The 24,511-nt window shown below is 37.9% G+C and overlaps 3 protein-coding genes across 6 annotated transcripts in view; 2 read left to right on the forward strand and 1 right to left on the reverse strand.

Moving 5' to 3' along the window:
• LOC127986618 (ankyrin repeat and KH domain-containing protein 1) overlaps positions 1 to 5,628 on the forward strand; it is a 52,749-nt gene extending 47,121 nt beyond the window's left edge. For all 4 annotated transcript variants that reach the window (XM_052588926.1, XM_052588925.1, XM_052588927.1 and 1 more), the window contains exons 29-34: positions 74 to 1,728; positions 2,481 to 2,645; positions 2,749 to 2,997; positions 4,481 to 4,656; positions 4,796 to 4,960; positions 5,049 to 5,628. In XM_052588926.1, coding sequence (XP_052444886.1) covers positions 74 to 1,728; positions 2,481 to 2,645; positions 2,749 to 2,997; positions 4,481 to 4,656; positions 4,796 to 4,960; positions 5,049 to 5,108 — 2,470 coding nt within the window. In that variant the 3' untranslated portion in view covers positions 5,109 to 5,628. The remainder of the gene's footprint in view (positions 1 to 73; positions 1,729 to 2,480; positions 2,646 to 2,748; positions 2,998 to 4,480; positions 4,657 to 4,795; positions 4,961 to 5,048) is intronic.
• A 422-nt stretch (positions 5,629 to 6,050) lies between these two features.
• On the forward strand, positions 6,051 to 9,578 carry LOC127986620 (eukaryotic translation initiation factor 4E-binding protein 3-like). Its single transcript, XM_052588929.1, has 3 exons — positions 6,051 to 6,405; positions 7,753 to 7,905; positions 9,082 to 9,578. The coding sequence occupies exons 1-3, from the start codon at positions 6,066 to 6,068 to the stop codon at positions 9,111 to 9,113; spliced, it is 525 nt and encodes a 174-aa protein (XP_052444889.1). The 5' UTR covers positions 6,051 to 6,065; the 3' UTR covers positions 9,114 to 9,578.
• Positions 9,579 to 12,600: 3,022 nt separating this feature from the next.
• Positions 12,601 to 13,878, reverse strand: LOC127986621 (thymosin beta). The gene is made up of 3 exons (XM_052588930.1): positions 13,738 to 13,878; positions 13,190 to 13,298; positions 12,601 to 12,790 (listed from the first exon to the last, which is right to left on the reverse strand). Exons 2-3 carry the CDS (start codon positions 13,287 to 13,289, stop codon positions 12,753 to 12,755), a joined length of 138 nt encoding a protein of 45 aa, XP_052444890.1. The 5' UTR covers positions 13,290 to 13,298; positions 13,738 to 13,878; the 3' UTR covers positions 12,601 to 12,752.
• Between the last annotated feature and the right edge of the window lie 10,633 nt (positions 13,879 to 24,511).

Genomic DNA, 24,511 nt, shown 5'->3' on the forward strand with positions numbered 1-24,511 from the left:
TATTAGGACTCTAGCAAGTGACTGATTCTCTTTGCTGGAATTTCTTACATATGCTTACTCTCTTGGTTTGCAGAGGTGGCACCGAGTCAACACGGCATGCTGTGCAGCTGATCAACGCGCTCATCCAGGACCCAGCCAAAGAGCTTGAGGACCTGATCCCTCGTAACCACATCCGGCCACCTGGCGCCAACACCAAAATCAGCTCCACCTACACAACCTCCACTGGGGCCACAAGCACTAATGCGGCCAGTCCAAAAGGTCTGCCATCTGTAGTGCCCTCCTCCAACATGTCCTTCCAGTCCTCCACCAACTTCACAGCTCAGCAGGCTGGCAAGTTGGGCAAAAGTTTGGCACCGGGCGTCAGGCCCCCCTTCGTTTCTTTGCCACCACTTGCTTATGCTCATCCTCAACTGGCCCTTCTAGCAGCCCAGACCATCAACCAGATCCGCCACCCTCGATTACCCATGGCACAGTTTGGCGGCACTTTCTCACCCTCTCCCAACACTTGGGGTCCTTTTCCTGTTCGTCCTGTGAGCCCTGGTAGTGCTAACAGCTCACCAAAACACAGCAGTAATTCTGTGCCACGTCCTGCCAGCTCTGCTCCAGCCCACACCGAGCATCCTGCTGCTCCTGTGTCCAGCACCTCGACACCCACAGCCTCCACCTCTTCTCCCACCAGTACCGCACCTGCCAACACACCCACACCTTCCTCTGTCAGGAAGCAGCTTTTCTCGACAGATCCCAAGTCTGGGGCTGGAGTTACAGTGGCCTCTACCGGCAGCAGTGCTCCATCAGCTCAAGTTGCTCAATCTCCTATGAGCTGTGCTCCCACAACCCCTACGACCCCTCCACCTCCACCCATTGCTCCACCTCCACAGCACCCCCCTCCCCCCAAGCCAGAGCCAGCCAGCCTCAGCACCCCAGCTAAAGAGAAGCCCGGCACAGAGCTCGCCACACCTGCCGAAGGAGCTCCATCTGATGGGCCCAGCCCCTCTGCTCCCTTGCACTTCACCTCGTCTCCCTCTAGCCCCTCGATGCTGCCTGTACAGCCCGAGACCCGGCAGCCACTTCAGTCACACTTTACCTCCAGCACAGAACCCAGTTCCTCTTCCTCATCACAGCCAGGCTCATCTCACACCGTCACACGCCTGCCACCTCCGACCTGCAGCAGCACGGTCACTAATACCAGCAGCGCCTTACCTCACTACGCCACCCCCAACACACTCGGTGTGTCTTCACGCATGCAGCAACCGGGACCCTACTACCCCATGGCTCCAGTGGCCCTTTCGGAGCAGCAGTCTGTGTTTGTGCATCCGGGAGCCTCACAGGGACCTCTCAAACAGCAACAACAACAGCTTCCACCTCAGCCCAGCTTAGCTTCGACAGGCATGCCCCCTCCCTCTCTCACAATGTCCTCCACTATGGGCATGATAAATGGCTCTCAAATGCACCTGCACAGTGGAAAAGCGCAACTGCCCCCCAACTTTGGCCCTGCGGCTATCTTCAGTCACTTTAGCAGCATCTTTGACAGCAACCAGGTGGGCAACAACCAGGTTTGGGGTGCCTGCCATCTACCTGCACGTACCCATCCGGAGCAGCCCTACAGTGCCCCGACTAATGCATACATAAGTGGAATGGGGCAGATTGAAAGTGTCCAACCTCCTCCCGATGGCTCAAAAGCTCCAGGATACCGCTGTTCCTCGCAGCGAATTGTCTCCAGTCCGATTGGTAAGCGCAATCTTTACATCAAGGGTGTCCAGTCCTTTTCCTGGAGGGCCATCTTCCTTCAGAGTTTTGCATCATCTTGCATCAACACACCTCTCTAGAAGTTTCTAATCCCAAGACCTTGATTAGCTGGTTCAGGTGTTTAATAAAGGTTGGACCTATGCTGCGTTTAAGTCCTCCTGTGACGTGCATACTTTGCGAATTAACAAATCGTTATTACAATGTCTAGTTCATTCAAGTTGCTTTGGTCAGAACAACATCGCAATTTAACTTTTCTACATAAAATTCAACCATTATTTTTACTCTACATATAAAAAATGATGTATAAAGATTATACATAATTGCATTTTAACTTTTTTCAGTTTTTATTCAATTTATGTGATTCTATTGTGTAAATGTAACAGTTTTATTGTACATTACAAAAAATAATTTGATTTAATTTCAACTAATTTACTGCCAATGCAGATGCTGCATATCTATAGTCCATTGCATCCGACACTGACAGGCCCCCCAACTAGGAAACTTGGGGCTTAAAGAAAATTTTAAGTTTCCCCACTCGTAATAAAGACTTTGTGATGGCGTTCTTGTGCATTTGATTCGTAAATATGATCTATCCGTCATGATTTGAATGCACCACTAAACTATATAGGAACGTGGACTGGGCACCCCTGCTTTAAATAACTTTGATTATTGCTGATTGCTGCTTTGTTTTGTGATTTGGGGTCAATCCTTTTTGTGTTTACTCTGTATCACAGGTATACACCCCATGGACAACTCTATGTCCTCGTCCACTGCGCTCCCCAGCTTCACCACAAGCATATCTGCCAGCCCTGTGTACCTATCAGGTCATGCTAATGTGGGCACACCCTCCTTCAGCCGCCAGCACTTCTCTCCCCATCCCTGGAGTGCCTCCACCTCTTGTAAGCCTTTGTGATGCAGATGCACCATGGAACACGTTAGTTTTTATAAGACCATATTGCTTGTGATCTTTCTGAAGGTCTCTTCCTTACTCATTAATTTTAGGTGAGTCTCCAGTGCCCTCTGTGTCTTCCGGGGCATCCTCACCTCTTTGCACATCTACAGTGACAGTGATCCAGGCAAAACCTATTAGCTCCAACCAGCAGGATCGTAAAGTTCCCCCTCCAATTGGAACAGAGCGCCTGGCCCGTATTAGGCAAACTGGCACCATCAACCACACCATGCTGCCCAGCAGCTATACCCCACCAGTTGGACAGGGTGGCATCTGGTCTTTTGGAGTGGGCAGTGCCTCCGGTGAGTCTGTGATGTAGTCAGCATTTATGAATTGTTTTTGAAATAAATATATTTGCATATGCAGTGACAATTGTTCTTCATTGCATTTGGGTTTTGAAATGAATCTGGGGTGTGATTTTTCTGTATAAATACAATTTCCATATTTTCCGACCTCTTAGCCATGCAATTCTTAAGCTATTACCTAAATAAACTGTGGAAAATGTTTTTTAAAACATCATGGACGGATTGATCCTGAGAGCGCTGCACGAGCTTCGCGATGCCATCTGCAGGACCGTTAAAAGCGTTCAAATTACTCAAAGCACCAAATGAGAGTAGAATCAGTGCTGAAACCCGGTGACTTTTTATGAATGGCAGTGAGAATTTGAGATTGCTAGTGCTGTCATGAAATTTGCAACGGTTGTGATGTAATTATATAATAGGCTGTAGTCCGATGTGCTACATGTCTGCTACAGTACTGTTTTTAGTTTTGATTCAATGTTAGTGCTAGCTGCACTGCTCTTGGTTTGAGCCGCTTTAATTTGCATTTGGGAACGCAACATTTGTCATTGAAACTTCTCTTTGTAAGAGATTTATAAACGTTTAGTGTCACAAATCTTAAGAAAACATTCTGATATGCTGATTTTGCTCCACAAGAAAAAAATATCAATGTTAAAAACAGTTTTGCTGCTTAATATTTTTATGGAAACGATGATACCTCTTAAACATTTGTATAAGATTTCAAAAAGAGAGGGAAATTAATAATTGTATTCATCATGCATGAAAGTGATAGTGAGTGAAGACGGACATTTGAAATAATTTCTATTTAATAAATGCATTAAGAAATTTAAATAATATAATTGATAAATGCAAATAAATGTTCATTAAACTTTATACAAAATGTACAAAAATGCTGAAGAATGTAGTGTATCACCATTTCCATACAAAATATGAAGCATCAAATTTTCGACATTTGATAATCAGAAAAGTTTCTTGAGTCAAATAAATTATGATATCGAAACAATCATGTGAAACTTTAAACTGGAGTAATGATAAACCGAATTCTGCTTCACATCAGAGGAATAACATTTACTTTTTGTTATACTAAAATTGAAAGCTTTTTAATTTGAAATTTCACACTATTGCTATTGTTGTTTTTTCTTCTTTTCATCAAATAATTTCAGCCTTGATGAGCAGAAGATATTTCAAAATCAATAATAATTGTAATGTTTCCAAACTTTTGGCAGGTAATTTAATAATAATAACAGTTCAATATACTTTACTATAATATATTATAGTAATTTATTATAATATATTATAACCATGATTATTAAATGCTGCTTTTAATTTTTTACGGGACAATAGTATGTATTACAATACAAGATATATCTTTTAATGTGCTAAATTACCTATTTTTAATAATAGGTGCTGGGGCGTGGTCGGATTTTCCTTTGTTTCTAGCTGACCACATGTCTAATGAACAAATATCTGTCTCTGTTCTTCACAGAAACAATGTCAGGCTGGTCTCAGCCCCTGATGGGAGGGCCAGTGATGCACCAGCAGATGCAGGAGCCTTCAGCCTTCTCTCAGCACCAGGCAATGGAACGAGATGATACTGGGATCGTGGCTCCTTCTAACACTTTCCACCAACCCCTGCCCACCAACTTCATGGATTTTCCAAAGGTACAGTGACTCTTCAAAAATAGAATTTTCTATCGTTATATATAGTTTATTATTTGCATAAAATTTTCATTTATTAGTTAAATGTGGAATTTGAATTTGTAGATCTGCTCACAAATCTATGGTTTTCTGGACTGTGTAGGGGCTGCCAATGTCAATGTACGGTGGCACGATGATCCCTCCTCACCCGCAGATGGCGGAGGGTCCTGGAGGCCCTGTATACAATGGTCTTCACACTTCTGACCCTGCCTGGAATCCCATCCTAAAGGTTGTTCCCAACACTGCTGAGAATTCAGACCCACAGCAGGTGATTTCTCTTAGTCGACCCCAGCTCAAAGTGTTTGTACATTACAGCCCCTTTTGCTATCTAACTCTTTGAATTCTTGTTGTTGCAGGTATGGCCTGGTACTTGGGCTCCACATGTGGGAAATGTGCATCTGAATCACGTCAACTAAACCGATCGAGAGGCCTAGGAGCAGTAACAAGAAACACGTTAAAAAGAACAAGATAATTACCTAATTACTGAGACGTGGTATTAACCTAGACGTGTCCCCCAAAAAATGTTAAACAAGTTAAATTTGAGAGATGGACACCCTCGACGTGCCTAACTAAAAAAAAAATCCAGTGTGGGATTTAACGTGTTTACCACTGTCTATGAACAAATCGATTGCCTGTTCAACAGGATACATTCTGAGTAGTATAGCCATTTTGACATTTAAGCCCCACGTAAAAGTGTTCTTGGTCAGCAGTGGGCTCAATAGGACAGTGCGCTATTTATACTTGGCCAAGACCTAGATGATTGCGTAAAGAATGAAATCAGACCTTTTAGAGTGGTAAATACCTGTATAATTGTTTACATACTGAAAAAGGGTTAAAAATGAGAGTAAATTTCATGTCGTATAGTGGCTCTACTTTATGTAGCCTGTATTAATGTGAAATATTTACCTTAATATTCAATAAAAAGTTGGAAATGTATCTGGTGTGGTGTTTTGATCTGTTTTTTACACGAGCCACTGTTCACAATCCACGTTTTCTATTCATGGACAACTGTATAAAATAAAGCTCAACAAACTAGTCGTGCTTAAAGTAAGACAAACATTCTGTATTATGTACCTTTTGACTTAAAAAAAAAATATATATGTTCTGAAAATCTGGTGACCTTGCCAGGAATTTAAATTGACGTCTTAAGACATGGGCAGCACATATTGTAAGAAAAAAGACTTGGGACATAGAACTGGTCCTGCATGAAATGCCAAGACACTGTAAATATGGAGAGGCATGTTTATATTGGATAAGTCCTCCTGAACGGTAGATTGGGGTTTGTGTTATATCTTATCGTAGAGTTCATATCACGTGCCCGACTGAATCACTCCGAAAATCTCGTGCTTTCCAGAGAGTTTACATTCCACGAAATGGCTCAAAACACTTGCTCCCGTCGAGGGCCTCCGCGCTGCGCGTCAGTGGTGGAATCGTCTTTGCGATTGGCCAGAGTTCAAGGTTTGCAGCACGTGACAAATCTCCTCCCTCGAGCTTTCCAACATGTGGAGCGCAGAGACGCGCAGCGCTGCAGCAGATCGACCAAAACCTTAGCGTGTGCTCATTCAAGTCCCGAGCTTAGATTTCGGTTCATCATGTCAAGCAGCTGCGAAGCTTCGTCGACCTGCCCGATCCCAAGCCGCTCCAGCTGGCCTCCTCTCCCTGACAGCTACAGTCAAACTCCTGGAGGAACTCTGTTTTCAACAACTCCCGGGGGTGAGATGAGATGACCTAACCTAGTGTATTTATTTTGAAACACAGAATGTATTTCATAGCTAGTGATTTTGTTTTGCATGCGAGTTTTTTCCCAGGTTACTCCAGCGCGCTTTGTTTTTATGTGAAGCGAGTTGATCGTTTGCACTGCGCAATCAGATAAAGCCAGAGGCTACAAGATGTTTACAAGCGGCCGGTTGCCTTTTAAACAATTATGTGATTTATTCCTTCCATTGGCAGCTGGGTTTATTTAATCAAGCGCACATTTGGCCCAGTGGACTTGCACACGATTAATTTTAACACTTTAACTTGTTTAATTTGCCTGCTAACAAAGTCTAAAAGTGTACGCACATGCATCACGAGAATGCTGATATTTGACGTTTTTTTTTTCTTTCTGAAAAAGCTAATTTCCACCTCATCCATGCAAATACACGCCTAATCTTTTAGCTTTCACCTTGTTCGCACTGTTAAATTAAAGTACATCCATGTCTTTAAATATAAATACTTAAATTGTTTATATTACAGTGTAGATGGTCATATTATTCGATCAAATATAAAAACGTAATTCATGTTTTTTTTTATAGATAAAAAAAAACGTGTTGCATTGGCTCTGAGACAAACCTAAAACAATAAAAATGTGTATATAACAATTCATAAAGCTCTTTTCAAAATTTTAAACTAAACGAAGACTTGTTAAAATATTGAAAAAGAAAATAAATTCAACTTGGGGGGGGACTGTACAAAATCCATTAACCAGCTCAACTGTCAATATTGATCACATGGTTATTAAACCTCACATGTAGAAATATGACTTGCTTCAGTTTTTGAAACCAAGCCAGTGTTTGTTCTATCAGTCATGGCAAATTTATCCATAAAAACTGGTTCTGCTTTGATCTCGCATGTACATGTGTTTGAATGACCAGAGGACATCATCATATTCAATTGAAAAGAATGTCATTTTGGTAAACTAATTGCTTATACTTATTTCAGTTCATGTTTTAGATGTTCTTAATTAAGTCAGACCTCAGTCCAATCACACTGGGTCCTTATGCAGTAATGGGTGATGTTGCTACATTTGTGGGTTACTACAGGACATCTAAACCTTGAGGGATTTTGCCTGCATGCATTTAGAAAGCAACCCAGTCAGCTCTTCACCCTATTTCCATTTCTCCAACATGAGCTAAATTACACTACAGGCTTTCACTTGGGTGACACAACATGTTTTTCTGAACTCTCACATGGAGCAGAACTCGGCAGGAAGAAAGCACCCTGAAGCAAAAATGCTATGAACCTGTGCCAACTTTTGGTAAAGCTGAACCTCTTAAACTAATATTGATGTTTTCCCTGCAGGGACTCGGATCATCTATGATAGAAAGTTTCTCTTGGAATGTCGAAACTCGCCGATCGCACGCACCCCACCCTGCTGTCTCCCCCACATACCAGGGGTCACCAGGCCCTCGCTGCAGCCCGCAGAGCAGGAGGATGACAGCAAAGATCTCGCCGGTAAATGACTCCTCCTATCATTCTTTCCTACATTTACATGTTCCTTAATGTATACCGTTTTATATTTACAAACCAACATCCTCAAGCAAAACCTGAGGAACTGGTTCATAACTGATTTAGTCCTTTCTGTCTGCTGTAAAGTTGACAAATAGACTTGTGCGGCACGTTACGGTTGTCTGCTGAAATACAGTATGTGACAGAGAAAGTCTCATGTGAATTCATATAAAGTGCATGTGTCATTGACAAATAAAAGTGGCCATGATAAGAAAATCTTTTTTTTTTTTAAATCTGATTTTAGTACTCTTTGCATTCATGCTGGCTCCATTTGGTTTTGAAATTTTTTTTTTTAATGACTTTCAGAATGCATACATTGCACATTTTATTTTTTATTGTTATATTGAATAAAATATAAGGTTTATTCATTATCTTTCAATGCAAGTAGTTTAAGATTTTAGATTTTTTTTTTTTATGTATTATGTATATATATATTTTTTTATATACAAATATAGAGTTAATAATTCACTAGTTAATGATTTTTTTTGTTGTTGTTTTTTCTCTGCTTGTTGGTTGAACCACATTAATAAAAAAAAAGAAATAGTAATAAAACATTATATCAAACTTCTAAAATTTTATTTTAATTATTAAATTAATAAATTAATTCATTGTGATATCCTGACATTTGTAACACCATGATGTTTTTACTTTATACCCCTGAAAACTATCTAAAATCATGTTAATTCAGAGATTAAAAACCATCTCTTATTTAATAAATTGAAACATCCAGACACACACACACACACACACACAAAACAAATGCAAGTATTAAAATACAATTAAACGAAAAGTGGTGTAAAAACTCTAATTTATTTGGGTATTTATACTGAGAAAAAAAAGTTAACTGAAAAAATATGCTTTATATTATTATTATTATTATTATTATTATTATTATTATTCATTCTAAGCTTAAGGTCACATTCTGGTGTGACTGAAGTTACTTCATGAGAAAAGCAAACAAAAATGCATGTGACCTGCTCAATGTTTGGCAGGTCGGATGTCCATTTCAGGAGAATATCCGCAGGGAGTGATGCAGTTCAAAGGATTTTTTTAGAAAGAGATCAAGTGATGCAACACTTTAAACCCTCTAACCCTTCTGTCTCTCGTTCCTCTTCTCCTCAGTTGATGACAGCCAGTTTGTGTTGGATATGTGATGGATGTCTCCAGCTAGTGTCTCAGCCTGTTCTACCAGTGCTCGCCATCTGAGGGATGATCACACAGCTGTGGATTCCTTCATTTATGCCTCCATGCTTTATTTTTACTTTATCTAAATAATGAAATGCTCCAAGCAATTGTTTCTGTTGTGGGGTGGAGCGTTTTGAGTTTGCTGGGGTGTTATGGTGGAAATGCAGCTTCTGCTGCTGTTAATTCAGTGCCTTCATTACTCTTTTTATTTACAACCATTCTGAAGGTGACTGTATGTAATCTACATTTTTACTATCTGAGGATAGTTCAAATGCAGTTATTTCATTTTTGTAATGGAACTATGACTCTGTGAAGGGCATCTAAGTCATATATTCCAGAAATAAACAGTTGGGATTATGATTTTTGTACTGTTTGCGGTTCATATTCTCTGGATGTAATGTGACATTTTGGAATAAAACTAAAAACGGTTTAAATCTTTGACTCGTCTCTAAGTATTTATAATATTATATTTCATGTACACTGTAGAAGATTGTTGTTAAAAGGTTACTGGAGTATATTTTATAAGAAATTACAATTGTAAAATAGTTTAATTCAGGATTAAATGTGTTACCAATTTAGAATTTAACTAGAAATTTTACTTAGAAATGGGCCGATTTTTGGTGGATCTAAAAGCAGAAATGTGGAGCTTATTTTATAAAACCACTTGCATTCATTTGGTAAAAAATGGCATTATTTGAGTTGTGAAGTTCAATTTTTTTATTTCATTTTTATGGTAATTTTAGGCTAAAATTAAGTAAAACCGAAAAGGTTAGCAAGCACTTTTTTTTTTACTGCAATTTGACCCAAAAATAATGTTGATGTGTATTATTGCAACAAATTGTCTCCATTCGCTTCTACTGTAAATTCCTCTATGACCCATTTTTTAGCATAAATAAATATAAGGCCACAAAAAAACATTGGTATCAAAACATTGATACCATTAATGTCAAAATTATTCCTTTAATCTTAGTGATGCTTTCCATTTGCAGAATGAATATTGTAAATATCAGTTCTTTACCCTCCAACCTAGATCCCAGCATTCTCAATCAGATCAGTGTCAGTGTAAAAGCAACAACAGAGCGTGTCCTGTTTGATGTCACATGGTGCAAATGACAAAACACTGCTCCTGAGAATTAGACCACTGCAGTCATGTATGAAAGACTTTCATTAAAACTCACTGGAACATGATCAGTGAACTGAACACCTTCATGTCACTGTAATGGGAGACATGTCATCTGTAATATCAGGAGGGTTTTTGTTTTGCGCTTAGGCTAGCAGTTTTGCATTCAACCTAGTTTTGGATAAAGCTATATATCTTTAAAATGACATGAGGCAGAATAATGCACGGTCCCATGCATGAAGTTTCTTTAGCTGTAATGAGAATGTGAAGAAAGCCTTACCCTGCCCTCATGGGAAACACCGGCCAACCGCTCCAAATGTTACCAATGTCTATTTTCTGCATTAAAGTCTATAGATTGGTTTAATGCCATTTCAGTCTTTCCACCCTTATACAGACAATCTGAAGTATGCTCATGATAAAGAGAGAGAGAGGGAATTTAGCCACACATAACCTGCCATGTTCCTAGAAAGCCACTTTGTTGATACGGAGAAATAATAAAGTGCTGCCAGGTCAATGTACATTGCACATCCATTCTTTTAACGATGACCCGGCCAGTCTGTCTGAGAGCAGTTTGTTTCTCATGAACTAAACGTGTGCCATTACAACTGTGTCTGGAAATTATACTTGATTGTTTTCCCTGTTAAATACCACTGACATATGAGTCCATGACTAAATAAATATTTTACAATTATAGTTTTAAAATAAGCACATAATAATTACACATACAGTATTTTCAACAAATGTATACATTTAATAATGTAATTAATTAATTAAAGTAATTTGTCATTTGTAAATTTTATCAGGTAAAAATGTAACATTTTCATTGCATTTTGAATGAATGTGACTATCTTATTATTATTAACTAACCAAACTCAAATAATCTGGTATTTTGAGAAACGTATTTACGTTGACATGAAGTCATGAGGGTCTGCAGATTGTTTTTTTTTTTTTTTTTTAAGTCTTACAAATATCAGTAAGCGGTGGAGCAGTTCTGTAAAAAACTAAAAAAGAAATGCCATGATCTTACATTAATTCATATGTGTAATACATAGGCTACTCCTTGACATTTCTGAGTTACGGCTGAGTGCCAGTCTGGCTGAAACAGTGATGTGAATTCACATGACGGCAGTAAAAGTGACAGCTTGAGAGTTTTGTTTGGGACACAAAAGCACCTGTTGTTTTTTTTACAATCTCTTTATCACATTTCTCACGTCCTCAGCCTTGAGACTCAGTCCTGGAAGTTGTGACTTGGTCTAACCGGCATCACGTAATGTTTACACCAGCTGGAGCCAGCTTAATTTTCTCTCATTTAAAATAAATATTTAACAAAAATTTGCCTTAGATTGACACAAACTTACACATCTGTTTGTCAATTCATGATTATTTATGTTCAGGTGTTTTTAGCTAGAATTGCAAGCATCTGTCTCCTAATGTGACGGTTTATAATGTAAAGCCTTGCCTATTGAAACAAACTGTAATGTAGCTATACTCAAGTTTCGGTCATGTATGTTATATGTTCATGTGTGAAAAGTCACATTAAATTGAATCCCAACCACAATTCTACAGATCATAAAGATCACATTTCATCCCCTCACCAATGAACAAACCCAGATGTTTATATTAAGATTATCTTGTTTATAATGTACACTATAGGCTACACGTTGTATAAACATAATGTAAGATATATCCAGCATTCCTCGACAAGAGTTTGAAGTATGGATGGATTTATAATGTCAGGTTAAATGCTACACGTGCTACGGGAAACCGACATTCTCCATTAATAGAGATTAGAACACAGCGAAAACTTGACAAATAATATTTAATCTTAATTACATATAGCCTCACAGGACTAAGTGTAATCAGTCTCTAAAAGTTTAAATTTATATTCATACATTAAAAAGCTAAGTCACAGTTAGCATGTGTAGCAGCGAGTGTTATTCCTGTGCTATCGTGCCATCTAGAGGTAAAATGAGGCGCTGTTTCAGGACTTCGGAATCCTCTATTTTCTGATGAAATCTGATAAAAACAACAATACATAGTTGTATATTGATTTGTTTTATAGACGCGCGTTCTTACCAAGAATTTATAGATGTGCTGATATGTCTTATGTAAAAATAATCAACAGCAATGCGATTCAAAGTAATGTAATGTTAGAAATAACAATTTATTTCCATTTCGCGCATGTTATTTCCCCCCCCCCTCTATTCGTGTTTCAAATTCTTGTTGTTTAAATTATAACTATAATACTCGTTTTCGACAAGGATGGGATTCCAACCCACGCGAGCAGAGCACATTATACCCCTAATGCTTTTTAATGATCGTCTGACCCCACTCGATGAAATACATCAGTACGTTTTTATTTAATTCTCGTACAAACAAACAAAACTTTAAAACAAATGGCACATCAGTTACTGGTTCGAGTCTCTCTTCTGTTGATCTCAGTCATTCACTTCAGTCTCTTGTGTGTGACTGTAGTTAAGGGCAGCGATCAAGGCGTGGACTCTCCTTGCCTCTCCTGTTCAATAGCTGCAGACAGAATTTCACAAGAATAGTGTTTTAAGTAAATATTTTAAGTATTCTGCAGAGCAAGAGAAAAAATTACTTGTAATAAAAATAACTTGAAATAACATGAGTATCATTCAAAAAAAATGTATTACGTAAAATAGTATGCTATATTGATTTTTTTTTTTAACCATGTAGTTTTATAGATTACATTTCAAATCAAATTATGGGGAACAATAGATGATTCTGGATAATCACACACCCTAAGTGACTCATTTACTTAATTTCACATGCAGTAGGTTTTCAGAACTGAATAACTGTTATTTATATATATAATTTAATTGAGAAATAACCAATACATTAAAAATAAAAACAAAATATTGATCATAATCATTAGCTATTGCTTTAGGCTCAGAAACTCACTTTCTTTGGTTGGCAAGGGATTCTTTTCTTGGGTCTCTGTCTTCCTGAGTTTAGTTTTATCAAAGGATGTGATTTCCGTCATGTTGGGTTTGTCAGCCATGTTTTTGCACTATGGACCAAACCAAATGCATTCATATTATATACACAAATAAATTCATATTATTTCAAGCTCAAACAGAACAAAAGTGAACCAATGGAGTTTAGTGAGGGTATCATGTTACCATCCCACACATTCTTTTTTTTTTGTTTAAATTGTGTATCGCTAAAATAATTAAATTCTATCCTTAAAAATTGCCAAGCTGCTGCTCATATTTAAGACATATTCCTTAAAATCATATCCAGTCTGCCAAGTCTGGTGACTGTTGGCCAGCTTTTCTTTTCTGGGAATGTCTCGCCTCTGTCTTTGTTCTGCGCCCTGCTTCTCGGAGTCATTTCTCTGCTTTTCACTTCAAATCTCTAGACATTTTAGACTATATCTCTGAATATAACTACAACGAAAACAAAGGCACCTCCAAAAGCATCCAGAATATTGGATTGTAAAATCTTACCGTGAAGCAGTGTATGGACACGAGAGCTGAACGAGAAAGTATCAGTCTGTGTGTGTGGGTGGATGAAGCAGCAGGTTCTGCCTTGTGTGTGTGTGTGCTGATGAGGAGGGGGCTACAACGCCTGTCCCCAGGGTTATTTGCTTGACCACACCCCCCATTGTCTTTCTTTTTTCCTCACGTTACATGAAATATTCATGATCTTTGAATTTAGGGAGGGGCAGGTCTGAGTGTACATCTGCTGACCTTGCATGGCAGAGGAGTGTAGCGGATTTTATTCCGTTTGGGAAATGAGATCCAATTATGGAAAAGATTCAGGGAGCAGAGAGCGAGATTCAAACAAAAAAAAAAGTGAAATATTATTTTAATTTCTGTTTTAATATAAATTAAAAATGTAAATTTTTCCTGTGATTGCTAAGCTCAAATGCCATTACTCCAGTCTTCAGAAGTTCTTCAAAAATGCTGATTTGGTGCTCAACATTTCTTTTCAATTATTATCAATATGCAGTTGTGCTCTTAATATTTTTCAAATTTTTATATTCGTGGACATGAATTTACACACACACACACACACAAGCATAAATACAAACTTACATAGGCCTACATTAAATACACATATTTGTCTTATTTGGTAAGTAGCTTATTTATATAATGTGCTCTGCGTAATCATCTTTTCAGACAAAAGATTTCTCAGCTTGCATGACTCTCTGTATGTGGGCAAACATAAGCTTTAGTGTGTACATACATGAACCAACTGTTTGAGACCACAGAGTGGTGTGTGCCCCGCTCAGCTGCTGCGTCCCATACACACAGAGTCATCCAACACCAGACACATGGTGCTTCAGAGCAGCTGTGTCCGCGAGCTGATCCATACGGGAAAGAAGTGACCAGAGATCTATAAGCACCATACAGCTGTCCATCTCTAAACCAAGAGACAGACCTTTGACCTTCAGAAGGAACAGAGAAAACAAATCTCTTTCATCATCTTTGTCTGCATTTATCTGTTATTTCAAAATGATAATATTTCCAGCATTAGATATATTTATAATAAATGGATAAAACGGACAGTAAAACATGTATAAGGTTACAAAAGATTTCTATTTTAAATAAATGCTCTTCCTTTGAACTTTCTATTCATCAAAGCATCCTGAAAAAAAATATTTCCACAAAATATTAAGCAGCAAAAACTGTTTGAACTGTGGTAATAATAAGAACCATTATGAATTGAACTGAGGACCATTATTAATTTAGCATAAAATTAGCATGTTAGAATGATTTCTGAAGGATCATGTGACCCTCAAGACTGGAGTAATGATGCTGAAAATTCAGTTTTGCGTCACAATAACAAATTAGGTTTTGATATAAATTCAAACAGATTTTGTTTTTATTTCCGATTGTATTACTATTTCACAATATCACTGTTTTTACTTTATTTTTGATCCAACAAACGGCGACGTGGTGAAAATAAGAAACTTAGTTCAGCAACATTATAAAAACATATATTTGTATTCTAACCTAAATAACGTTTTGATCTTTTGACTGGTAGAGTATATAATTTTAAATGATTTATACGTGTATTTTATTATATAACTGTGCGATTTGTAGTTCTAGAATGGTTCTTGCTATATTCGAGATTGGTGTGCAAAGAAATGTCTTTTTCTATTCTCACCTCCAGGTGGACCCAGAGAAACGCAAATGGAAGGTTATCTGTGCTTAACGATGCACGAGCGCCACAGCACATTTTCCAGAAAGAGTGCATTAGAACATGTGGACAGGATTTACGCTAAAGTCTTTTCCATTGTAAGTTAAATCTTTGTTGATACCATTGTCCTTAATTATTCAAAGCCCTTTCGGCTTCTGATATTAAAAGACTAAATCTGAGAAAACTGTCTAGTTGCCCCATTGTGTGTATTTGGGGGAGCATAATTAGTTTGTTGTTACTCAGCGCGTGCATCATATGTCCTGAGATCATCTTCGCCATTCCCATATCAAGGGTATCATTTACTGTTTATGAAACAGAACCAATTAGCTCAACATGCCTTTGGTCTTCCAATGACAGGTGTGGGTGAAGCCCTTGGGAGCCGTCTATGTGAAAACAGCCAGCCAGCAGAGGGAGACGAGAGTGATTAAGGTGATGGACTCTAATCTACTGAGCACCGAATATGATTGTTTAGCTTTATTCACAGAAAAATCTTAAGCTTGCACATTCACATTGACACAAATCACTCCTCATTTATCATCCTGAACATGCGTCTCACGTACAAGCAAAAATCCCTGCAATATAATCTGCTTTGTGGACAGCTGGTCCAATGGCAAACTACTGAATAGACTCTGACTTTTATTCACAATTAACAAGTTGAATGGAGAAGAGACTGTTTATTTATTTTTTTTTACCTTTGAATAACCCCACAAAGCCCTGGGGCTGTGTTAAGAGATTTGTCCTCACATTTGCAGAAAAATCACCCCTTTTCCTCTCGTCTTTCCTCTCGCTCTCCTTCAAGCAGACTGCGTTCAACGTGGCGCAGCTGTGCTCATCAGAGCAAAGCAATGTTCACCCTTTTTAAAGTCCACTTCCCACATGAACCTGCCTCCACTCCTGCTCCTCTTCATCCTTTCAACATCAAACATCGTCATTGAGAGGGTTTTCTGCAGCACGTCTTACAAGGTGATTTATACCCCTTAAACTCCAAGAGGAACAACTTCATACACCGTAATTCTACAAATCACCTTTCATTGCCTGCGGAAGTCTATAAAAGAAGTGGCATGTGAAATAAGGCTTAATATAACTAACATAGAAACCACCTGTACCAGCTGCAGGAAATATGCTCTACACTATAATGTTATGAAGCAACGATAATACTTTCTGTGCGCAAAGAAAATGCATGTGTGTGTGGCTTGTTTACAAGCAGAGGAATGCACATGCATGCATCGTAGTACTGTCGTGAATGGAAATCGTTGAATAAAGTCATTCTTTTTGTTTTTTCTATATGCACAAAAAGTATTCTTGTAGCTTCATAACATTACAGTTGAACCAATGATGTCACATGGACTATTTTATGTCCTTACTCCCTTTCTGGGCCTTGAACGTATTACGGTCTATGCAGGGTCAGAAAGCTCTCGGATTTCATCAAAAATATTTTTATTTGTGTTCCGAAGATGAACAAAGGTCTTATAAGTTTGGAACGACATGTGGGCGAGTAATTAATGACAGAATTTTCATTTTTGGTTAAACTGTTTAAGGCACAAAATGTAAGTTAATAAGTTCATAAGTTCATTGTGGGAGCTTCAAGTGTTTGGCCATCATCAGAGAGTAATAAAAAAAACATAGCAATATATAAAAGATTAGAGTCATGATGAAAAAACCAACTACTGACATCAATGAAGAGTGTTAAATCAAAATAAACTTTCACAAACAAATCATTGAAGCTGCCATTAAGTACCAACTCTCTGCCGCAAATATTTCAGTTGCTAATTTCTGCTAAACCTATAAAAGAACAGAATAGGTTTTCATGCTTGAAGGATTGGGTTCTGGCACAATTACTCTGAAACTATTTGATCACAGTAAGTGTCTCAGAGACATCCAAATAACTTTATTTATTTGTGCAACTGTTGTCTTAAAGGAGTATTCCAAGTTCAATACAATAAGATATTTTGGCAACCACTGTTTATTGATTTCCATTGTAAGGACAAAATAAGAAAAACACTACAAAAATATCTTCTTTTGCAAAGAAAGTCATACAGGTCTGGAACAACATGAGGGTTAGTAAATAATTACAGGATTTATATTTGTAGGTGCACTATCCCTTTAAATCAACCAGCCTCACTTATGCATAATATTGATCACAACTAAATTAATTTCAGCTTGAATCTCAAAAAGCAAAAATCTGGGTTACTTTGAACAGTAAAAGTACAGCATGATGTAAACAATATGCACTCATTTTAGTGTGGAAAAAAAAAACACACTAAAAAGAAAACAAGAGATGAAAGTATTCAAAAGAATTTTCTATGGTAATCACATTATGCCACAAATGTCTTAACTTCCACTGAACCTGGAATATTCCATTAAATCCTGTTCTAGACTATTTTGCACTTGTCACTCAGCATTAAAACTCTCCTGACCGTGTTCTGCTGAAACAGACCATCAGAAACAGCCAACAGGTGTGAATCACAAAGCGTTCCGCTGCTTAAACTAATCTAGGGCAGCACTGACGTGCGAGTCAGTCTGCGCCAAAAAGCTTCGTTTAAATCTCAAAAGAGCTAATAGAACATCCATCCTTGGAAACCGTGGAGAGCTTTCATAAGAGCCGGTTGTCATGGCAACTGTGTACTAATGGAAGTCATGACAAAGGGATTGCACACGCCGCCCAGGTCTGACAGAGTCACAGGCAAGCGGCTATGATTGCGCAAGGACAAAAGCTGAGCGGAGATGGTGAAGAGGCTGGTTTTTGCAAGTCTTGACTGTGTCAAAGTCTGGATGGGTTTGTAACAGTATTGAACGCCCAGCAGTGTACAGAAGGGGTCTATAGTGACAAAAAGGAGACAACCAGTCTGAGTGCATGAGAGACATATCGGAGCTTCGGCATTGCAGGGTGTATAAAGGTGCGTTCGGTTACGTAAATACACTGTGGATATGAAGGAGGTTTACATAAGTGCTATAGTGCAAAGCTCCATTGCAATACTGCATTGTGCCTGATGTATCACACCATGTTCCCCCTGTTTATGAGACGCATCCTGTCTGTTTCCATCTTCTGTCAGCTGGAGTAACGGCGGGGATTTGCCTGCAGTAACTCAGATGTCTCTTTCCCAACTGTGCCTGAAGAGTAAGGCTGAGGGGAAACGGTCTACATTTGTTGGGAAACGACTCGTGACTGGCTCAAAGGAGAAAACTCACCTGCAAATCTCTCCAGGGGTTCAATTTGGCTCTCTGGTCATCGGATTTTTCTTGCTCCCCGCGGCAACGTTTTCATTCTGAACACGGGGTTATAGACACATACCTTGGTTTAAATAAAGGTTAAAAAAATTTCCAGTGGTAAAATGCTACTCTCAAATCCGAAACGAGAAAGAGATTTATAATCTGTATGCAGTGGTTTTTCTTTGCAAGCAGGTTTTCTATGAATATACACTTTGGTGACCTGTTACTTATTAGTAGATCATCTTATTAGCAGATACTACATTTGAATTTGTACTTACTTTGCAACTGTTAAAAAGTATGTTCTATATAGTTTGAATATGGGTAGGGTGAATGAAATTGGGATGTTTTACCAGAGATGGTCTTATTATTGGGAGATAAAGAGAATCTGCATTGCTTATCATTGGAGAAAGTGTTATGGTCAACTTGGATCATTTGTGCCTTGATTGCTGATCTCATTACAGCCTTGAAGTCATTGAATTCAGTCAAAGCTATGCGACAGTCAGTTGCCATTTAAGGATACTACATAAATCAAAAAGTGTTGTAAACTAAATCCTACCTGTCACAAAACATCTGACTTAAATACTATGAATTTCGGACATAATACTCAGTTTTTCGCATATTGTATAGTAGGGAAGTATTTGATTTTGAATGCGACTACTACAAAGGTCTAGGCAAGTGTGTTGGAGCTGAAATCTGCAGGACGTTGGCCCTTCAGGAACAGGTTTAGACACCACTGCTATAGGAAAAGCAGCTTGAAAAATTGATTAATGGGTGGATAATATACATAACTATTAACTAATTCAATTATTTAATAAACACAGGGAACTGTTTAGTATAGGGGCCAGTTCTCACTATTAACTAGTTGTTTATTAGCATGCCTGTTAGTAACATATTGGCTGATTATTAGTACTTATAAAGCACATATTCTGAATGACCATGACCTACCCAATACCTAAACTTAACAACTACCTTACTAACCATTAATAAGCAGCAAATTATGGGTTTATATTTAAGTGTCAGTTAATGGTTTGTTAAAAACGAGAATTGGACCTTTAAATAAAGAGTAACCAAAATAATTCAGCTGTATTTCATTTTACATGAAACCCTATTATAGCACAATTTTCTTATATTATATAAACTTATATTGCGTGGTAACAGTTTTGCTATATCAAGAATTTCAACACAAATGGTAAATATTTAACCAGAGTTTGTACATTTTAACCATTCAGACAATTGTTTAACTTTTTTATGTTTTTTTTTTAAGTTAATCCTATTTTTATTTTATTCAGCTGGGATGTTTATTTAATGTTTATTCCTAGAAAACCACACAAACTAGAGGGTTGAACTGTAAAAAACACCTTGTTTCATGTAGGTGTACTATTTGAAAATGCAGTCAGATGTGATGGATATGGTGTTTGTTCTGACAGTGTATTTTGAGGTCAGCTATAAGGTCTTTTGGTTGTGTAAACTGCCTTTGGCTAATACACTTCCACACACATCTGTTCCAAGAAAATACCCATAGTGAATCGTGTGTGGCAACATCATAAATACAACGTCCCAAGAGTTTTACCTTTGTTTCCCCAAGAGAGCATTATGGTCTGTTGGCAAATATGTTCAGGGACTGAGAAAGACAGAGAGGCAGAGCCACCCTGATATCCAATACAAATCTCCCTGGAGTTCACATTATTTTTCATTTCCACAGAATAACAACACAAATATTGCCCTTATATAAACCCTAGTCAGGTTTGGTTTGTTTGAAGTAGATAAACGTATATAATGAGGGGAATAAATGAGTGTTGTACAGGATGCTTCTGTTTCAGGAAGCTGTTTTCTGTGACTTTCAATCCCGTTCATTTATAAGCACGGCTAACTTGAGTGTTGGCAGGAAAAGACCACACTTCTTTCCTAAAGAAAGGTTAAACAAAAGCATTCAAAGGCACAAATGTGTGACTCACAATAAAGACGCCCACTTCATAAAGAATCTATGGCTGTTATTGTCAAATCAAAATGACTCAGCGTCACAGCTCTCTGGCTGGCCCTATAGGGACAGTGATGAAGAAACATAACAGCCCATTGCGCAGTACCTTTCAGCTGCGTTTTTGTGCGATATGCATAATCACTGGTTATAGCATCAGGGTCCTTCGAGAGAAGACAAAGGGAAACTGTGGAAACTGTGACGGCTAAAACAGATCTTTAACCCCCCGCTCAAAAATCTATCATCCCAAAGTGTCAGTTGTGAATGTCTTGCCACCTACTGCTCTGTATTTTTCATTTGACTTCCACAATGAACTATAATCTTAGAAAGAAGGCAATTCTTTTGAAAAATGACAGGAAGAAGTGTGGGTGTGTGAAATATAGACCTCACATTTTATTGTGAAATATGTTGACAGGTGTATGATAAAGCAGCTGAACATCAGTGAACTCAAAAGATGTGTGTGCTTGCAGGTGCTGTTCACCCAGAACGTGTCAACAACGCAAGATGTGTTGCTAAGGAATGGAAAAGATTGCAGGGTCTTGACTTGAGGGTGTTTGTTTTTCTAATGAGTGTGGTGCTGTAAAATGAGGGTATGGTGTCATGATTGTGAGATTGCGATTGGTTCTGCTGGATTTTGGGGCGGGACATTGATACTGTGGCTCCGCCTTGCAATCACTACTGCACTGACTTGGGCTCTAAATGACGTCATTGGTGCACAATGACACAGTGACACCATACTGGGATGTTTAGCTTCCTTTTTCTACAGTGGAAGAAAGTGGAGACGTATCATCATTCTTTTATTTACAAAGAAAAACAATTCAGGCAGAGTGCAATTAAAAATGCACTGCGAGATAAATACACATAAACAAACTGTCACTAAATTGTAATACTATTTCAGACCGAGCTTTTGTGTGTGTGAATCCAATTTTTAAACTTATGATGTTAAGCATTTAAAGTGAGGTGAGAAATGCACAAAATTAAACAGTCACAAAATGTGTAATACATTTTCAAACCTATGTTTAAAAAAAAAAAAAAGTAAAATCTTGCCTAATCTAATTTCAATCAGGCTACCTGGTGTTCAAGTGCTGCGGTTTTCTGCTACTGCCCTGTTGGACAGATGTGAATGGAAGCAGATGATTTGGTGCTCTGAATTGCATAGCCTCCTTCTGCCCTGAATCGCATGTACCCAATTACCAGAGCCACCGGAGCCTGACCTCCAGATTACGAGCAATTGGAAGGACATTTTGTTGTAATTTGGAGAGGGAGGCCAATTTAGTGATATTTTTCAAAAACCCGTCACACCTAGAGGTGCCACAGTCTGTCTTCCCTTCGTTGCTCAGCATATAAGGTTAGCTTTTCTTTAACACAGATGGAAGTGTTTGTGTTAGGTGTGTTTATGACATGCTGTGGAGTCTGAGAGGTTGAGACCACTTTGTCAAAATGGTTTATTTTGCTTCCATTTTCTCTGCCCCACCCCCCCTTTTAATAAAAAAAATATTTTTTTTATTTTTACAATGTATATTATCAGCATAAAAGTGAAAGAATGTCAGAATACCTGTTTGCTTTATGGACAAGTTGTGTAAAACCCAATAACCATGTTCTCCTGCATTATTTAAGAATGATCCAAAGAAACCTCTGACTGTCTGTACAACTAGACTAGCAGAAAACACACTTGATGGAGAACCATTGACAAGTTGGTAACCTGCCAGGGGGAATTGCTTGGTAATCCTGTTGTGGTGAGTGACAGAGGAATTAACTTCATACCAGAGACTGGAACATGGTAATGTATGGATCTCACATAATCTAGTTATAGGAACTGAATCACAGGGGTTTATTAGATTTATGTTAAATACATTACTTTCTCTTCCATCTACCTTTCACTTTCTATCACTGTGTCTCATTATATATATAAATGACCTTATTTTGTGTAATATTCTGATGCAGCCAAAGCTGGCTGAGCATTTGTTGGGGTTCTGTTAGTAGCCAACCTCCTTCTTTCTGCTGTGTTTTTTTTTGCCCTGCAGCAATGGCTACAGACAGAGCACACATTGAATAAAGATGTTCCCTCATGCCTGCAGATGGGCTATGATGCACTTCTTAGAAGAGCATATGCTTTGCCTTTGCAGAAGTCTGTAGCTCCAGGACTGCAGCAACTCACAAGTAGCAATATATTTTTTAATAAGGTAATATATCAATAGAATTCATAAAATGACTTTTAGTTTTTGTCAAGCATTACCTTTTCATAACTTTTATCTTTCACATATGTTTTGTACAGTTCTTTAATTCCAACATGTTTAATATACAGGAGCACTGTCACCCTAAGATAAATTACACATATGTTCCATGATCATTTAAACTGAAGAACTATCACACTGATTTGCATCTATTAAAAAAACAAATCCACCAGTTATTGACTGTATTTACTCTCTTTTGCACTCCTTTTTAATGAAATCTATAAAGCAAACAGTCAAAGTACTTTCAGAACTATAATAATATAAATAAATTAAATGTAAAGATTAGTATATAGAGTCTTTATGGCTTTCTTGTTATATGAAAAACTTTTTTTGTTATAAATTTTTAACTCTTTTTAACGATCAAAACAAAGAGATTCTTTTTTTTTTTTTTTTTAGTATATCTCCATGCATGACAGAAGGAAATATGATGTAAACCTGAAATTTCCTGCAAAAAACTTAACCTGGCTACTACAAAACACATCATTATTGTTAGCGTATTGAATCAGGATAAAGAAAGAACAGAGTTTTATGTACTGGTTTAATAACAGAATTTAGTTAATTTTTAACTGAAGTAACTTCCTCTGTGCATCTTTAAAAGCAATTATCTTTACAGTTCTCATTTTATTTAGAACACCTTAATTCAGTTCATTGTCATCTGGAGATTATGCCTTATTTTCTCCCGCTTAGTAATAGAATGTGCATGATTAATTTAAGCTGCCTACCTCCTTTTTAAAAGCATATTATAACTTGGTATGGTGATTAATATAAAAAGAGCAAACACTTTGAAAAGAATGATGATTCTCAACAGCTGTCAACAAGAAATATTTATTTAGCCCTGCCTTCCCTGTAGATCTATTTCAAAGAGTTTGCCACTATGTGCAGTTAATCTGGTTGTGCCTTTTGCGATGCTTTGTATTTGCATGTACCACCATATATTATTTTCAGCTGAGAAAAATGTGGGCCATTTGGCACCGTATTGATTTGGTGATTAAGGTAATGAAAATAAATGGCTCTGTTGATGCACAAAAGACTATTTCTCACAGATTTACTGAGAGTCTGCAAAGTAGAAGCCATTTTGTTTAGACAATATTTGGATGAGTCATTAAAGTTGTAGGCACCAATTTCAGCGCCGAGTACAAGCTGCCATTCTTCTTTTTTATTGCATCTTCATGGCTGGGTTAACTATAATAATCTTAAATCATAAGGTTTACAAAGGGGAGTCTAGACATTTTTCATTAACATTCCCACAGATCTATGACGAGAGGGTCAGCAGCAATTACATATTGTACTGTGAAAGGACAGACGTTGAATTTACCAATTACTCTGTGTGCAATTTCAGTGGAATGGAAACAATATGTTGCTTTTTTATTTATCTTGGGAATGATCAACAACCAAAAGTGGTGCAGAAAGTAATTTTTGGTGTTGATACTTAGCTATACACACATTTGCGTGCTCTCATGAACACCTTATAGGCAGTATTCCTGCTACAAATCTGCACGCTGACTTTTCTTTCCAACCGTGCTTTGAGAGGATCAATTTTGATGGTATAAATGGACTGCGGTGAAATAACTGAGTCATGCTGAAAAGCTGCGGAAAAGGCTTCTCGGAAATATTTTCAGAGGCATGGATTAAGTGGAGCCATTTTGATCTCACTTC

The sequence above is a fragment of the Carassius gibelio genome, chromosome B21, assembly GCF_023724105.1.
Source record: "Carassius gibelio isolate Cgi1373 ecotype wild population from Czech Republic chromosome B21, carGib1.2-hapl.c, whole genome shotgun sequence".
NCBI classification, from domain to species: Eukaryota; Metazoa; Chordata; class Actinopteri; order Cypriniformes; family Cyprinidae; genus Carassius; species Carassius gibelio.